The 17324-nt window shown below is 39.7% G+C and overlaps 1 protein-coding gene across 1 annotated transcript; it reads left to right on the top strand.

The window, feature by feature from the left end:
* The first annotated feature begins 1395 nt into the window (after positions 1-1395).
* On the top strand, positions 1396-16145 carry xpo5 (exportin 5). Its single transcript, XM_085369238.1, has 32 exons — positions 1396-1601; positions 2124-2245; positions 2334-2406; positions 2487-2624; positions 5836-6018; positions 6115-6141; positions 6240-6425; positions 7289-7365; positions 7453-7630; positions 7713-7796; positions 7898-8023; positions 8109-8199; positions 8297-8425; positions 8845-8960; positions 9059-9214; positions 9407-9448; positions 9533-9622; positions 9743-9942; positions 10022-10124; positions 10822-11003; positions 11115-11215; positions 11307-11403; positions 11516-11652; positions 11816-11913; positions 12007-12053; positions 12336-12445; positions 13498-13557; positions 13665-13759; positions 13846-13953; positions 14787-14924; positions 15307-15471; positions 15736-16145. Exons 1-32 carry the CDS (start codon positions 1500-1502, stop codon positions 15880-15882), a joined length of 3708 nt encoding a protein of 1235 aa, XP_085225364.1. The 5' UTR covers positions 1396-1499; the 3' UTR covers positions 15883-16145.
* The last annotated feature ends 1179 nt before the right edge of the window (positions 16146-17324 follow it).

Raw genomic sequence — 17324 nt, 5'->3', positions numbered from 1 at the left:
CTTTGGAATTCAAGCTCCGCCCCTGCCGGAGCATAAAACACCCCCACCGGCTAGACTTGTATACTTTGTGCCTTGACTTCTGTCTTAATATCAGAATCGCACGCTTAATATTGAAACCATGTGCAAAAAAAACCAAAAACAAAACAAAACCAAACATTCAGTGTGTTCAGCAGTTTCTCAGCAGCAGATTAAACTTAAAAGAGCAGAGGTAGGAATGATTCCTCGCCAGGACATACTTAAGATGTATCACTCCGCCAGTAATCACAAACTGAAAGGTGAAGGTGAAAGAGCTGCGAAACTGTTTGGTTCAGTAAAAGCATTAATTATTAAAGATGGCAACTTAACGAATGAAAAAAGAATAATTATTAAAGTTAATATGACCAGTTAGCTGAATTAGAGCATATAAACAAGCAACACCTAATGTAACTTGGGAAAATGTAACTTGCTTCAGATAAGAGCTGTAATCAGGATTTATACTGAAATAAAAATTTCTACCTGGCTTCATCTAAACCCCATATGGCCTCACTGTATATCATGAATCAGAAGAGTTCTTTCTTCTCTTCTTATACTCTCACTTCAGATTACAGTGTCGTCTGCAAACATTATAGGCTACAGAGACTCCTGCCTGACCTCATCTGTCATCCTGTTCATTACCACTGGGACTTCCTACATTTCTGATGTAATCCCATCCCCATCCCCTAGCTTCAACAACTCTTTCCTATAACTTCGTGTTATAGCTCATCAACCTTATCCGTCTACGGCTACAGCTCTGCACATCACCCTTTAACTTGAAACTCAGTATTAGTAAACTTTTTCCCCACTCCTCGGGCATCCTCACACTTTCCAGGATTGTGTTTTCTGGTTAAAAAGCCCACTCCCTTCTTTCCTATATATCGCCATACTTCCAAACACGTGTAAAATGTTCCTGTACTTTTATGTAGAATTATAGTTAAAGATTATTTTTTGTAATTAATTAATTACTGTTTATTACGGAATCTATTTGTTGTATTCCTGCTCTTTTGATTTTGCTGCTGTCATCATGCGAATTTCCCAACTGTGGGACTAATAGAAGGTCTTTTATGTTATCTTAGACATCCTGGTCTCATTAAACATATATGTAATGACTTCTAATGCGAGATGAAGACATTTCCTGTACTTTGATTTATTTATTTATTTATTTTTTAGTTTTGTAAGTAAACTATACTGTTTGCTTCATTTTTACATTTTTTTTAATTCAAGTAGCTAATGAATATAATAGTTTCAGAGGTGATTTATATAGACGATCTTTAAAAAAAAATCTTAGACTACAACTCCCAGAATTCCCACTCAACGGCGAGCAAAGTGTTCAAACGCGCGAGTAGCGGCAGGAGAAGCAACGGCAGCACATTCTGTACACGTTGGTACCTCACTGAGTGTATCGCTCGTCTCACTGTACTGCAGGTGCTTTGCATAAGGGAGTTGCTTTCGCCTCAACAGTGTGTTAGACGCTACTTGAAGTCATGGCTGACCAGGTGGCCGCCATGTGTGATCAGCTTGTGAAAGCTGTGAATGTGATTATGGACGCAGAAACAAGTCAAATTTACCGACTGGAGGCCCTAAAGGTAGCTTCGTTAACGCTTGCTAGCTAGCCGCTAAGTTTGCTGAGCTTGTCATTCATTTGTGAAAGGAGAATAATGTACTGGCTTAGCTAGATAAATTGGGCTATTATACGTAGTTTCCTAGTAACAGCGCTGTTTATACGGTTCATGTATGTTGGTTTAACCTGCAATGATGATAGCCATATGCTTTACGAGCTAGCCGGCATGCCACAATTATCACCTCAACACCAGAGCCACTGTGGACTCATATTCATGCCATTAACCACATGGTGAAAAGACAGAGCTCGATTTAATGAGGCTAGTTAACCAATTCCGAGTAATTCTGCCCCCAAGAATAACTCTAACCCTAGCTGCTAGATTAGCATTCTGCTATCCAAGTATTTATATGAATGTTTGTGAATTAGCTGTTGCTATCTGACATATTACACGTGTATGGTAGTGGTGGGTTCACAAAACTGTTCATTTAAAGTCTTATAACATTTCCTAATCTTTAAAATTACGCGGTTTCTTTTTTCTTCTCTTCAGTTTTGTGAAGAGTTTAAAGAGACGAGCTCCTTGTGTGTCCCATGTGGCTTACAATTAGCTGACAAAGCCCAGCCAGCAGTAGTGAGACACTTTGGTTTGCAAATCCTGGAGCATATCATCAAGTAAGTTGAAGGTGACTAAGGTAAATGTAATAGGGAAAAAGCATGATAAGGAATCCATGTTTGACAGAAAGCTAATGTCTCCCTGCAGATTCAGATGGAACGACATGCAGCAACAGGAGAAAGTCCACCTGAAGGAGTGCGCCATGCAGCTGTTATCAAATGTAAGTGTGATTTGTGAAAGACGCTTCACTTCACAGTTCACAGTTGTACTGCTCTGATGCCTTCTATTGTCTCTTTTCAGGGTACTCATTCGATCTTGGACGAGGAGAGCCACATCAAAGATGCCCTGTCACGAATAGTTGTGGAAATGATAAAAAGAGAATGGCCTCAGCATTGGCCAGATATGCTGAAAGAGATGGAGACTCTCACTAGCCAAGGAGTAAGTAACCTGTGTGGTGCAGGAAGCTCAATTTTTCCTCATCTCACTTGTTTCCTCAGCCAACATGGATTCAATATGAGAATGGAATAACTTGCATGCAAATAAGGGCCAGTTGTGGATTACTCATTCATTTCCCCATTGCCTCATCATGTAAACTTGGGCACTGGGATAACGTCACCTTCCAAATACGAACCTAACAACCCTCTTTCCGCTTCCTTGTTTTATCACTAAACTGTAGACCTTTTCAGACATTCAGATCAAGCTTGGTTTTACTTTTATCATTAATACATACCCACTCTGAAGGGATGAACAAAGTACTTGTGCAATATTACAATAATATCTAAGTGTGATAGTATATTAAAGGATATACAATTCTTAAGAAAAGTTTTTTTTTAGTTGGTTGCTGTATATTTAGAAAATCAGTTACATCCTATGTGTAGCTATGGGAATGTGGTAGACTGATTAAGCAGTTGCTTTAATGCAGTGTTGTGTGTCAGCGCACCTAAATGAAGTGGAGTACACACTGTCATTTCAATTCAATTCAATTCAATCTTTATTGGCAGACTTCATGTCTATAAAAACAAGACAAAAAACACACACATAACACCCCCCCCCCCCCCCCCCCCCCCAACACAAGGTATAAACCATTAAATATATATATGTATATAAATAAGTATCTAAAGCATTTGTAAAAATATAAAACCATAATATACATAAAACACAATTACTTAAAATAAATCAATAAATACACAAACACTTTAACCAGTGCTTTCTCAGACTGGATGAGTAACGGGAACCACTCACTGTTGGATCTGTAAGTGCTACAATTATACTGTTATTCGAACCATCCAGTCGTTCTCTAAAATTGAACATTAGCTTTCTTAAAAGTGCTTTAAAAGTCCAAACACCCACAGCTACAAACATCTGGCTGGCACTACCACTTCTAGGTATCCTGCAAAGGATTCTCATCGCATCATTATATGCAACATGCAGCTTCTGCATGCTACATTGTTTGTTTTTTGTGCCAGTTTAAACAAAGGGAAATTTAGCTGTTTATCCTGCTTGGTTCTACATATCAAAACAGCACTTTTAGCAGCATTGTACTCAATGTCATATTGCACACCATATTCAGTACAGACATTAAGAAGATCCTGTAACCCATCACTGCTTGGACTAAAAACAACCAGGTCATCTGCATACATAAGATGATTTATCAATGTTTTACCTAATATACACCCAGTGTTACAGGCTCTCAGTTGTATGGACAAATCATCAACATACAAATTAAATAAAATTGGAGACAAAATCCCACCCTGTCTAACACCATTGCTGACACCAAAGGGGGCAGAAATACTGCTTCCCCATTTAACCTGCATGTTCTGATGAGCGTACCAGTAAGAGAGAATCCTCACGATGTACTGAGGAACTCCCCGTCTCTTCATTTTATCAAAAAGTTTTCTGTGGTTCACTCGATCAAAAGCCTTAGAGGCATCAATGAAACACATGAGGACAGATGAATTTTTAGCCCTGTACAAACTGACTATTTCCTTGAGTGCATATATGCACGTCAGTGCCGTGCTTTGGTTTGAAGCCAAACTGATTATCCAGAGAAGAGATGAACACACTAACTCTATCAAACAAGATTCTTTCTAACACCTTAGATAAAATAAAGTAAGATAAAATACCATTTTAAAAACATCAACATTCATTTATTTGGATACTGCCTTTTTGGAGCCAGCTCCAAAAAATCATATTTGAACAAGGGGGCAGAGTGCTTATTTATAAGCTGAGGTTAAGAAACTTGGTTAGCAAAATGCATTTATAAACCTTACAGCTGCAGTAGAAGGAAACAGATTCCTCATTATTAGTGCTAAGTAACAGATGAATAAAATACTATATGTCACTCAGACTTTGTCTGTAGCACATTGAAGACTGTATATTTTCCAGATATTTTTTTTTAAAAAGTATTAAAAGTGCTCCAAAAAGCTTGAGCACATATAAACACCATACGCTGCTTGATAAATGTATACAACTCTTTCATGCTGAAACGGCAAATGGCTTTGAGGCTTCCTGAGATCTGTCAGTCCCCACATTTATGGGGGCGTTCTTTAAAACATAATTTCTTTCAGTGGGGTGAACAACTTAAAATGCTAGAGAGATGTAAGCATTTGTTACCTTGTGCGTGCTTATCCTTTAATGTAATGACAAGCAGTCAAACTTGTACCATGTTTTTCATGGATGCTTAAATGTTATTAGGTCTGACTTGATAAAACTATCATTGCATCTTTTATGGAAAAGTGAGCATTCAGACACATTCTTGATAATCGTGGACTTCAGGAAGACCAGGAAACACTTGACCCTTGTTTCAATCCAGGGGGTCAGTGTTGACATTGTGGAGGACTATAAATACCTTGGAGTACACATTGACAATAAACTGGACTGGGCTAAAAACACCACAGCACTTTACAGGAAGGGCCAGAGTCGTCTCTATTTTTTGAGGCGACTGAGGTCCTTCAACATCTGCCAGAAAATGCTGAGGATTTTCTATGAGTCTGTTGTGGCCAGTGCGATCCTCTATGCTGTTGCATGCTGGGGGAGCAGGCTGAGGGTCGCAGATGCCAACAGACTTAATAAACTGATCCGTAAGGCCAGCAATGTTGTGGGGATGGAGCTGGACTCCCTCAAGGTGGTGTCGGAGAGGCGGATGCTGTCCAAGATAAAGACAATGTTGGATAACACCTCCCACCCACTCCATGACATGTTGGTCAGTCACAGGAGCTCGTTCAGTGAGAGACTGAGATTACCGAAAAGCACCACTGAACGACACAGGAAATCATTCCTGCCTGTGGCCATCTCCCTGTACAACGCATCCACTTAACACACTGTTTGCTGCTACAGCTACACATGTTTCTTTTCCAAATATTTATTTATAAGTGACTTATGTATGTATGTATGTATGTATATATATGTATATATTGTACTATTCTTAGTTGGCGTATTGTCTGTCTTGTCTTAATGTTGGTTTAAAATGGAGCACTGTAACAAAAAAAAAATAATAATAATAATTTCCCCCAGGGATCAATAAAGTATTCTGATTCTGATTAATCCAAGCTGATTTGTCACGAATCACTTCTTTAAAACTGCTGTTACAGCCATTTAAAGCTAGATAAAAGCAAATCAAGGAAAAAAAACATCCTCTTTGCTTTCACAGGAGGCCCAGACAGAGTTGGTCATGCTGATCCTTTTGAGGCTGGCTGAGGATGTGATCACCTTCCAGACGTTGCCTACCCAGCGACGCAGAGACATACAGCAGACACTCACCCAAAACATGGAAAGCATCTTCACTTTCATGATGGGCATTCTTCAAATTAATGTGGAGGACTATCGTAAACTGGTTAGTGGAGTCCTGACCTCATTTGTGTTGCAAGAAAGTAGAAATTGAAGAGTAAACTGACTTTACAATATTGGTCTTCTTTTTGTTTTCATCTAGAAAGGTTCTCCTGGAAATGAACTGCAGGTAAGAAAGCGTCAGCGTGTGCCTGCTTTAATATTCTAAACTTTGTTAATCGACTTGATTACTTCACTTTGCCCCCTTATAATTTTTCATCCACACAGATGAGAGCTCACTGTCGAGTTGCCGTGGCTACGCTGAATACACTCGCAGGCTACATAGACTGGGTCGCTCTGGTGTACATAACCTCCGGAAACTGTCATCTGCTGGAGATTCTGTGTCTGCTGCTGAGTGAGCCGGAGCTGCAGCTCGAGGCAGCGGAGTGTCTGCTCATTGCTATGAGCCGCAAGGTGAGTCGCTGGGACAGTATTCATGATGGCTTTCAAGAGATTTTGTCTCGGTTTGTCAAGTAGGCACTGCTGTATGCAACCTTCTTTTATGAGATGATAGAATTGCCAGACAAGCTTTTCCAGTTTCTTTTCCCAGCAGCTTTCATCAGTGTGATCCTCTGAATATACTAATAAGTCCTGCAGAATTGTGTTTTTTGCAGTTAAATTGCTTTAACGTTTATATGTATTGTGCTATTATAACCATAATTACATGAGCAATGCACAAGTCTAATCAGGACACGTGAATCATGCAATGACAACAAGGTATGAGTCTGAACAAGTCCATGAGTCCATTTCCTCTAGGTTCCAGGTAGGGTTAATAGAGCTCATATCCCAGTCATCATAACTGACTTGTTTTTTTTCTTTTATTGGACAGAGTCATAAAATTTCTGCCATAATAGAACTTTGAGTAGAATTTCTAATGATCATATTAATAGTGTTATAATTTCAGCAATAACTCAGTCAAAATTAGGAAACGCACAGAAAATGACGAAGGTGCTTTTGTCCTCGCAGCAGATAGAACCGCATGTTGGATTTGGCAGAAATTTCACGCGGGATGTTTGTTTGACACAATCCTCCCCATGGATAAATGGGAATACAATGAGTAAATAAGTGTTGAAGATGGGAAATATTTGTTTAATCTGTCTTTTTAAAAATCCTTATACACTTTGAGAAATTTTACTATTAAAATAACTCTATTTTTGATAATTTAGAGGCTTTCTTTTGGGGATTTAGAGTAGTCTTGCAGATCAGACCAGTAATACTACATTATGGTAAGCTATAGTTTTTTTACTACCAGTTAATAATCTGTCATTCTGCCACAGGGCAAGCTGGAAGAGAGGAAACCATTCATGCTTCTGTTTGATGATGTGGCCATCCAGTATATTCTTTCTGCAGCCCAGTGAGTACAGCTGCTTCTCTCCACGTCTCTGCAGGCTTCATGCTAGCACTTCTACTGCAATTTAATGGTTTGTGTGTCTGCTTACAGGACAGCAGATGGACTTTCGATATATCAGAAATCCGCAGAATCATCATTAAGTAGCCGTGACTCAGAGCCCTCTATGTGTACCTCTAGAGCAGTGGAGGTGGTGGAGCGGCGTTACATCTTCCTGAAGAGGCTCTGTCAGGTCCTGTGTGCTTTGGGAGGTCAGCTTTGCTCATTAGTGGTAAGTTTGGCCATTTTTAAGCACTTTAGATATTCGTTTTAAGATTGAAGATAGGTAACAGTTTCTCATCTTTTCTCCCCAGGGTTCAGACGTAGAGGTTGAAGTACCTGCAAACCTCAGCAAGTACATGGAAGCCCTTTTAGCCTTCACTACGCATTCCAGTCAGGTGAGATACCTCAGGAAAAAGATTGGACCCTTTTTGAAGTAAAATTTCATTTGAGTGAACAGCGTGTAAAGAAAACGACTTTTCTCTTTATTTCACTGCAGTTTTTAAAGTCCTCAACCATGGCGACATGGGGAGCTTTGTTCAGACATGAGGCTCTTTCAAAGGATGCAGCTGTTGTCAAGATGGCTGTCAAATTTCTTAGAGCCTCTATGACCAACTTAGTTAAGGTGAGGTCGTGGTGACAGCAATATCATTCACAGTGTGACCTAAAGCCAAACAAAGTGTTAATAACTTTCATCTTCCCCTCCTTAGACTGGGTTCCCGTCTAGAGACAATAACCCAAACTGCGAGTACTCCCGTGTGGACTTTGACAGTGATGAGGACTTCAACTCTTTTTTTAATTGTAAGTACCGGGGATTCAAGTTTTGCTTCAGTAGTTCTGACTCTTTTATTTTGTGCATACCTTTATGGTTTTCATTGTTTCTTTTGGTGCTTTGCAGCTTTCCGAGCGCAGCAGGGGGAAGTTTTGAGGAGCACATGCCGCATTGTTCCTCTAGAGGCTTTCCGGATAGGAGCAGAATGGTTACAGTATCAGATTACTAGCCCAATAGATACTGGAGATAACGCATGTAAGTAGTCTTTGACACAATACCAAAGAGGAAATGATCGCTGTTTTCACACGTGTTTTGGTTTACTGCTTGAAGGGATTTTTATGGCCATATGCCGATAGTTAATTCATCATGTAAAATACGTAATAATATTACAATAATTTAAGCCTGGAGTTAATTGGGAAACTAGAGCAGTCAGTTTGGGGAATAGCAAACTCATATTGCTACTAACATATAAGCTTTACAGTTTCCTTTCGAGTCTTTTAAGGACACTAAGGGAAAATTGGGGAAGGGCTGATATATTATTGGCTGATATTGACCCTGATGCCAACTTTTTTTTGTGCAGCGCATCCTTAGCAAAACCTTAAACACAAGTTTCATTTCCATATTAATGGCTGAATCTGCCGTGAATGGGCGCCTCTCCCTTTGCATCTCTCTAGCTAAGACTGCAGAGGGCCTGTGTTCCCTCTTGTCCCCTTCAGTGGTCCAGTGGGATGCAATGACGGTCTTCATGGAATGCATGGTCTCGCAGATCATTAAAAGTGTGGATGAGGAGGTAAAGGAACAAGTTTTCTGTAACAGAATGGAAATAGCAGTGTAAAAGTAATCGTAGTCAAACTAATAATGAAGGCTTTTGCTCCTTCTGCCTTATAGAAGTTACCCATTGATCAGAGCATGGAGCTCCTGCAAGCCGTGCTGAACTACGAAACCAAAGACCCGCTCATTTTGTCCTGTGTGCTCACCAACGTCTCTGCCCTTTTCCCATTGGCCATACACAGACCACACTTCCTGCCACAGGTCCTCATCAAGGTAAGTTGAGCTGTTACTGGTTCCTGAATAACATTTACTATGTGAATGTAGTTTGTCACAAATCAATCAGAAAGTTCCTCCTGTCACATATTTTTGCTCGGTGGGGATGTTTCTTGTATTCACACCTTCAGCTCATTTGGAGGAGTTTGTTTTAATAATGTGGATTTTGAATGGTTTTGTTTTGTCCTGCAGCTCTTTAAGGCCGTCACATTTGAAATTGATCACGAACCCAAAGTAAGTTTCCTTCACGGAGTCATTTTTACTTCATCTTCATGACAACTGTGGAAAACAAATGTATTCTCCTCCTGATGTCTTCAGGCACCTTGGACTCGAGCTGTGAAGAATGTGAGGAGGCACGCCTGTTCTTCCATCATAAAAATCTGCCGGGATTACCCACAGTATATGCTGGTAATGGACTATTCTATTCCAGTTAGCTTAATAGCTAATGATAATTTGTCTTTCTGACGTACACTTTTCCGTATAGAAGTAAGTCAGTGTCTTTAACGATGCCCTTTTTTCTTTCTACAGCCTTGTTTTGAGATGTTTTACAATCATGTGAAGGAACTGTTTTCGAGCGGAGTCGCGCTCACTCACATGGAGAAATGCGCCCTGATGGAAGCTCTGGTTCTCATCAGTAACCAGTTCAAAGACTATGAGAAGCAGAAGGCGTTTGTAGATGAACTGATGGCCTCAGTGGTTGCAGAGTGGACTTCAAATGAGATTAGGCAGTGAGTTTGAATTCTCTCAGTGTGCCTCAAATTTAACACGATAGCGATAAATGATAGTTTTCTCTTCTTTGTTTTTCAGTGTGTTGTGGAACCCAGACACATTCTTGTCCTTTATTGGAGCAGATAAGGTGGTCACGGAGCAAAAAGAAGATGCAGATACAGCAGCCATTAATAGAGGCAGAGTAAGTGTATATGCGTGAACTCATTTATGTGGAGGGATACTGCCATTGGAGATCACTGTAGGTTTGCTTGTCTCACTTTTGTGTAATGACAAAATGTCGTAAGGGAAACGGACGTTATTTGACCTTTTAAAGGCATTGCACATGGACGTGTGCTCACTGACGAAACTTGTTTTTTGCGTTGTGTAAGTTGTTTATTACGTAAGCAAAGAAAAACTTTCCAGACAGAATGTGCCATGTCACCAATTTTTTTTATTTATTTTTTTTGCACCAGCCACAAAAGCTCATATTTCAAATTCTGACGCAGTTTTTGGCTTGTCGTTGGAGTTTATATTTTATTAATAAACAAAGCTGAAAACCATCTGGGTGTAGGCCCTGAGGTTTTGTAGCAGCTATGTGACTGTAACTAGGTGTAGCAAGGCTTTTAACCTAATCTAACGCAGCATGGTTAAATTTGCTGATTAGAAATAAACACAGAGTGCAGCTGTGGCAAATGGAAAAACTTTTTTTTTTTTTTTTTTAGCTATTTGATGATAAACAAAACTATTTGACAAACTAAAAATGCTGGTGATAGATATGACACAAAATTTCAAAGGCAGTCGCATTATAAGAACGGATAAAAATTGCTTGTAGTTAGTTGTAACAAGGTAACTGTTTAATCCTTTTTTTGTATTTTCTTTTTAATTGAATCCTCCTCTAGTTGAGCTTCTGTTTGTATGCTATATTGGCGGTGGTGAAGCGGGCACACTGGCCTGCAGACCTGGAGGAGGCCAAGGCTGGTGGCTTTGTTGTGGGCTACACTCCTGCTGGAGCTCCCATGTACAGAAACCCCTGCACTGCCCAGTTTCTGATTTTGATGCCCAATTTACTAGCACTAATCAGGTGCGCTTGTACCATGATGTTACAGAAATTTGTAAAAAATGATTAATTATCCTTTTTACCGTACTGATATGTTGATTATTGACTTTCCCCTCTTGTTATTCCTCACTGCAGGACTCACAACAGTCTTTTCCTGCCTGAGAACATGGCCCGTCTCAGTGAGACCTTCAGCAGAGCTCATGAGATCATGGATAGTGAGAAGAAAGTGGTTCTTGGTAAGATGAGTTTTGTCCACACTTTTTACCAGAAGTCGGCAATCACCTTAAAAAAAGACTGTGGTCAAACTTAAGTGCATCCCGTCTACAGGTCTCTCTCATCATCTTTTGGATATTTACGACTCTCCCGTGTGTAAAACCACGATAGAGCGCATGCAGGGATTTTTCTGCACATTATATGATAACTGGTGAGAACTGTGGCTTTGACAGCTTTAACCCAAATTTTTCTTGCCTTTTTATATACCTTACATGTTGTTAAATTAAGTTTACCTCCAATTTTGCTGTTTTTAATCCATGTAGCTACCAAATCCTGGGAAGTGCAGGTGTGTCCCTGCAGCAGGAGTTCTACAACATCGACAAGTTGGCTGAAGGAATGGCTGGCTCTGCTTTCGTCTCCCTCGACCATGTGCCCGATCACAGACTTCGCCCAATGATTCATATCCTTATTTGCGTTTTTTTTTTTCCATTTGATTTGGTCAGCTTCTTTTCCCCTTCTCCTCCATGCTCCAATTCAGTGATGCACACCGGCCTGCAAGACCTGACATAATTAAAACTGAGCTAAAGCTTTACGTAAACTTTACATTTCCTTGACAAGTGTACGTCTGTTTCTGAGGCAGCTGGTGCTGTCTTGTCCCCAGGAGTACTATGAAAGTCTACTCTGCCCTCTGCTGGGACCATTGTTTGGCTACATGCTGCAGGTCAGGATCTCCACACCCACTGTTCTCTTCTTTTAAACTTTTTAGCCTAAAATGTGCTAAATATCATGGCTGTGTTTCTTATTACTGCTTCAGAGACTCAACATGAGGTGGCAGGTCATCAACCAGCGGACATCTATCAAGTAAGTTTTGGCACAGTGTTTGTGATCAAATGAATTTTCAGTCCATAAGACAAAAATAACACGCACATACCCCAAATATAGACCATAATGAAGACTTTTCTTATCTGGAATGGAAATTTCTCAATTGCAGTTTGAAAAAATAAAATAAAAAAATCACTGCTTAGTTTTTCCTCATAATTCACCTTTTGTGTGTGTGTGTGTGTGTGTGTGTGTGTGTGTGTGTGTGTGTGTGTGTGTGTGTGTGTGTGTGTGTGTTTTTTTTTCTTTCTTTCTTTTTTTCAGTGGTGAGCGTGAGGAGGAGGAGTTGGTTTGTCAGGAAACCCAAGTGACCCAGGAGATGTTGGAAGAGCAAGTAGTACGCCTGCTGACGAGGGAGGTGCTGGAACTTCTCAGTAAGTAGTGTCTTTAGTACCGCTTCCCACTCGCATACATGTTCATTCTAATGCACTATTGCCAAGTTGTGAAAGTTGAGCTTTTGGAGCTAATGTTGGTTTCAGAGCACATCAGAAAAGTGCAAATCTCAGCCACAAAGGCAAAGCTGTAATTCTACATTTTGTGGTAGATTTTTCTATCCAGTAGGATTTGTCTTTGGTGAGTGATAAGATTATGTCTGAGTTTATCCAGATTATGAGAAGTATAAAAGCACAATACATACATACATAACAAACAGTTGTACTTTTTATGGCATTATTAAACAAGGAGCCAGTCACAGAAGGGCTGCAGAAAAGATGTGAAACTCTGCGTTAATGACTTCTCCCTGAGCTCTCTGGAGTCAAGTGCTCCAATTAAGAAGCTAAAAGTGGAAGTGTTTGCAGAGAATTGTACCTTCTTATAAACAAAAGTCATACAAAGTCTGATTGGCAGATAATATTTGATTGAGGACGTTGCTGCCAAAGTGGTATTTAAAGTACGAAATTTAAGATCCCCTCCAAGAGTTGAATCTGTTCATCTGGATGTAGAGTTTTCAGTAAAAAGGGAAAGACCATCTCTGAATCAAGGAAAGTTTCTCCCACTGAAAACGCTACATCCACATGAACAGAATCAGGTTTTGGGAATTTCCTTACCTGGATGATTGAGCATCTAATCAAGACACTAAACTTAAGAGTGCACACTCTTTTTCAGCCTGCATTGTGAGTGACTGCTTAACATGTATTTTAGTTTGGTTTAGTTTGATCACTCATCAGTGCAGAAATGCTGGTAATTTTGAAGTGTAATTCAAAGAGAGCTTCTTTTTTGAACATGAAGGTTTTTGTGAATTGATAGCGGCTTAGGTAAATAGTTTAAGGATTTTTGCGGTTACTGTGCATTGTGCAATGAATATCCAAGGTTTTGTGTCGATGTAGTGGGTTTGTTTGTTTGTTTGGTTTTTTTTTAGCTGTCTGATTAGCTTTTAAAGATGGAAGTTCAGTTGTCAAAACATCACAATTGTCTCTTTTTGTTTTAGCTGTGACCTGTATTTCCAGAAAGGTATCTGAACCTGCAGCCAATAAGGAGGAAATGGATGGTAAGAGTTAAACTGGAGAATTTGAATTAACTGGATGATTTTTATTCTGGCGTATCTCTTTATTTTTAATTAAAATTTGTTGTTGTTGTTGAAACATGCTCTTGCAGAGGAAGATATGATGATGGATTCAGTGCAGTCAGCGTCTCCTGCTCAGCCCACAGAGGAGCTGACAGAGCTGGGGAAATGTCTCCTGAAGCACGAGGTCGACCTAAAACGCATCACGTATCATTCAGAGGAAAGCACAGTTGTACATTATTAAAAACGTAATGCTTCTTTTTCATTTCTCAGAACCTCTACATGTCCCTGCTGACCCTGTCCTTTACCTCACTTTCCTGGAAGGATGCCACCAACTGTCATCGCACTGCTTCACTGGTCTGCTGGACTCTGCTGCGGCAGGTAGCACATTTAATCTAACCTAAATACAAGGCAGCAGCTTTTTGATGCTCTCATCACACACGTTGCTTTTATGCACAAGCTGTCTGGCTATATTTAACCCAGATGTCTTTAAATGTGGGACTCAAGTATGCACAACAGGTTCCTGAGGACTGTACTTTATAATGAAATGCTACGTAAGCAAGAATAAGTTGTGCATTTGTTTAGGATTGATTTCAGCATCACAGTGTGTATATATGACCCAAAACATAAGCCTGTGCTTAGTGTATTTAAGGAGATTTTATTAAGTAAGATTTTTTGGGTAACATTGGCGGTTTATAGCACAGAGGACTGAAGTGCTATAGGCTTACACAGGAAACGGTGGTTGGAATCAACAGTACATTTTTTTTACATTTTTACCTTTTGAGGTTACGAAAAAATGCCTTGCAAGATTTTAAATAGCAATATTTATGGATGTCATTTAAGGGATTTGTAAAGATGTGATGAATTATCAGCTTAACATCAGTATAGGCCAAATGTTCACGTTCATGTTTTAATCTGGTGTTTTTCTGTCAGTTTTGCATTTGGGTGCTTGAAGATGGTGTGACAAAAGGCTAAAGTACCTTCAAGTTATTCATGTATAATGAAGACTTCTTTGATTCTCTGTAACAAAAGAGGAGAGTACCAACAAAAACAAATGTCAACAAAACAAAATACACAAGACATTGGTACTGGCGTCAGGTAGCATCCGTATGAAAGCAGAATTTAACAAACACAACCCTAAAATCTAACGATCTTTGATCTGGGAGGTGGCTGAATAAGTGTCTTGCATAGCTTTATATTTCTCTTGTCTCCAGGTTGTTGCAGGTAATCTTCTTACTGAAGCTGTTACGTGGTTCTTTACCAGCGTTCTCAGGGGCCTTCAAGTTCATGGGCAGCATGAGGTCTGCAGCTCTACCCTCTCTCAGTTGGCAATGCTCATCTATGAAAACCTGGTGAGGCAAATTTTGAACATATCTGACATATTTACATATTTGCTCTTTTTTTCCCTGCCCTTTAGAGGACTTATTTTACTTTCACTACTAATCAATCTGTTGTCTATATTCTGCTTTGACCTATAAAACGACAGATTATAGTGAAAAAGTCTTGATCAGAATGAAAGATTTTTCAAGATGTAAACTTACAAAAAAACAAACAAGAATTTGCAAAGCTGGAATCGGCGAAGATTTGAGAGTTTTGCATGACAAATAATGTCTGTCTTTGGGATGAAGTAAAATTGACTTGTTTTTGAGACTGGTGTACATTCCCAAAATTTAAGTTTCATATCATCTTGCTTCCTTATATTGTATCCTTTTTAAATGTCTGTGTTCCTGTTAGCGGCCTCGCTATATGGAGCTGAGAGGAGTGATGACCCAGATCCCAAACATCAATTTGGAGGCTCTGGACCAGTATGACCACAGGCTCATGGACCCCAGTGCCCAGAAGTTTGGAGAAAAGAAGAGAAAAGACCAGTTCAGGAAGCTTATTGCAGGAACTGTTGGGGTAATGCTACATTTCCCCACTAGAGAGCAGTGCTTCTCTAGTATATCCGACTGTAGATGGCTCATTAGGAGTAACCATAGACGCTGGCGTTTTAGTGCAAGTCATTACTCAGCAGAGTGATTCTGGCTGTGTTGTAAATCTTCTGTTCGCCGCAGCAGAAAAATGTTCAGCAGCTCAACAGGGCCGGACAGTCTAATGAAATTCTTTCCTGCAGGTCTGGGATAGCTGTGTTTAACCTTTCCTCTACCTGTCCCCTGCCAACAGAAAGCTCTGTGCCAGCAGTTCAGGAAGGAGGTTCATATCCGGAATCTTCCATCGCTCTTTAAAAAGCCGAAGCCAGATAAGGATATAGTGAACAATGAACCTCTGGGCCTGGCAGCTCTCTTCTCTCCCAAGAATGATGCCCTGTAGGAACACAAAGCAAGTCAAGACTTCACGCTGATTGAAGACGGAGTTGTGTGTAGGACCACCGTCTCTCCTAAACATCCTCCAGCTGGGGCAGTGTGGCGCTACCTAACATATCTGTCAACACTGGTGTTGCTTCAGTAGGTTGTCTTTTCTTTTAACCTACATCGTGCAATGCCGCCGTTCATGCTTTATAACTGCTAGTCATTTGTACAGTCAAGTATCACAAAGTAGGGGACTTTTTTTTTTTAAGTTCCTTTTGCGCATAAATGAGATTTGTAGACTCTACAGAATCTGTAGGGATTATTTCAGAATGAAGTTCTTAATTAATATTTAACCATTAATATTTGCACAGCTGAAGAAGCTGTAAAGAGCCACAAGACTAGTTTTATTTAAGACTTTTCTGCATTCTTATTTTACTTTGTGCTTCTTCATTTTTAGTCGCTGTATTTTTCCATTTCCCAACATCAGGACACAAGAGGAACTATTAAGTGTAGCAACTTGCAGTTAATCGTATCCAAGTAAGCAAAGCAAGTAAAGCAGGTCGGCGTGCAGTTAGCCTGTTGGGGTACGATGAGGGATAGAGTGCATTTGTGTTATGGCATGTGGACAGGTGGACTTTTTTTTTTTTTTTTTTTTTTTTTTCTTTACAAAAAAAAATAAAGAATACATTTTGGAGGTTAGTGTTGGCAGATACGTTGGTACCCATGCTGCTGTTGCATCCCGCGTCGAAAAGAAAGACCCGAGGGGGAAAAACTGCTGGTGCACATTTCTCTGTTCACTTTTTGTTTTGTTTTGGGGTTGTTGTTTTTTTCTATTGACTGGACCAGCTTGAATTAATTTTCTGATTCTGAAGGATGTGCTGATGGTACCTCGAGTGTGATGTTCTTTATAATGGGGTAAAGTTCCTCTGTCTATGTATAAACTAAGAGAGGAAAAAGTAATGGATTATATGAATGATTTATTGTAGACGTAAACAGAACAGCGGTCTGTTTTGCAGTTATTTTTTGCCAGTTCTTCATATCGCCACATGTGAAAACAGCCCATGTACTGTTTCGAATTGTTAATTTAATGCAGAGCACATATCATGCTACAAATGATACAACCGCAGTCTGTGCCAAAACACTCATTGTAAATTTGTAAGCAGACAGTTGTCTGACAAATCTAATTACACGTAACTTAAGGAGTATTTAACAGTGAACTCAACTAATGTGTAGCTTAATCCAAGTGTTCCTGTTGTGTTCTTGCTGTCTGGTTTTTGTTTTGTTTTTATTTTATTTTTTTCAATACTGGTTTTGCCAACCAGGAAGAAAGGTGAACCATCACTACATTCCTTTATTGTCCAAGGGATTGTTTTTCAGGATAATTTGTTGGATGAGTTTTGCTCTTATGGAGCCATCAAAGCAGTTTGTTTTGTTTTTTTGTTTTTTTTGTGTGTGTGTTTTTTT

The sequence above is a fragment of the Diplotaxodon limnothrissa genome, linkage group LG13, assembly GCF_057381915.1.
Source record: "Diplotaxodon limnothrissa isolate DT_005_m linkage group LG13, D_limnothrissa_male_GT1.1, whole genome shotgun sequence".
Lineage (NCBI taxonomy): Eukaryota > Metazoa > Chordata > Actinopteri > Cichliformes > Cichlidae > Diplotaxodon > Diplotaxodon limnothrissa.
This window is presented reverse-complemented; position numbering and strand designations above follow the sequence as displayed.

Bases quoted from the DNA above. Each gene is read 5' to 3' on its own strand.
- xpo5 (XM_085369238.1), top strand. From the start codon at position 1,500: ATGGCTGACCAGGTGGCCGCCATGTGTGATCAGCTTGTGAAAGCTGTG. The intron at 8,200-8,296 runs GTAAGTACCGGG...GGTGCTTTGCAG, and splicing joins CTTCAACTCTTTTTTTAATT to CTTTCCGAGCGCAGCAGGGG. The intron at 13,954-14,786 runs GTAGCACATTTA...TCTTGTCTCCAG, and splicing joins GCTGGACTCTGCTGCGGCAG to GTTGTTGCAGGTAATCTTCT.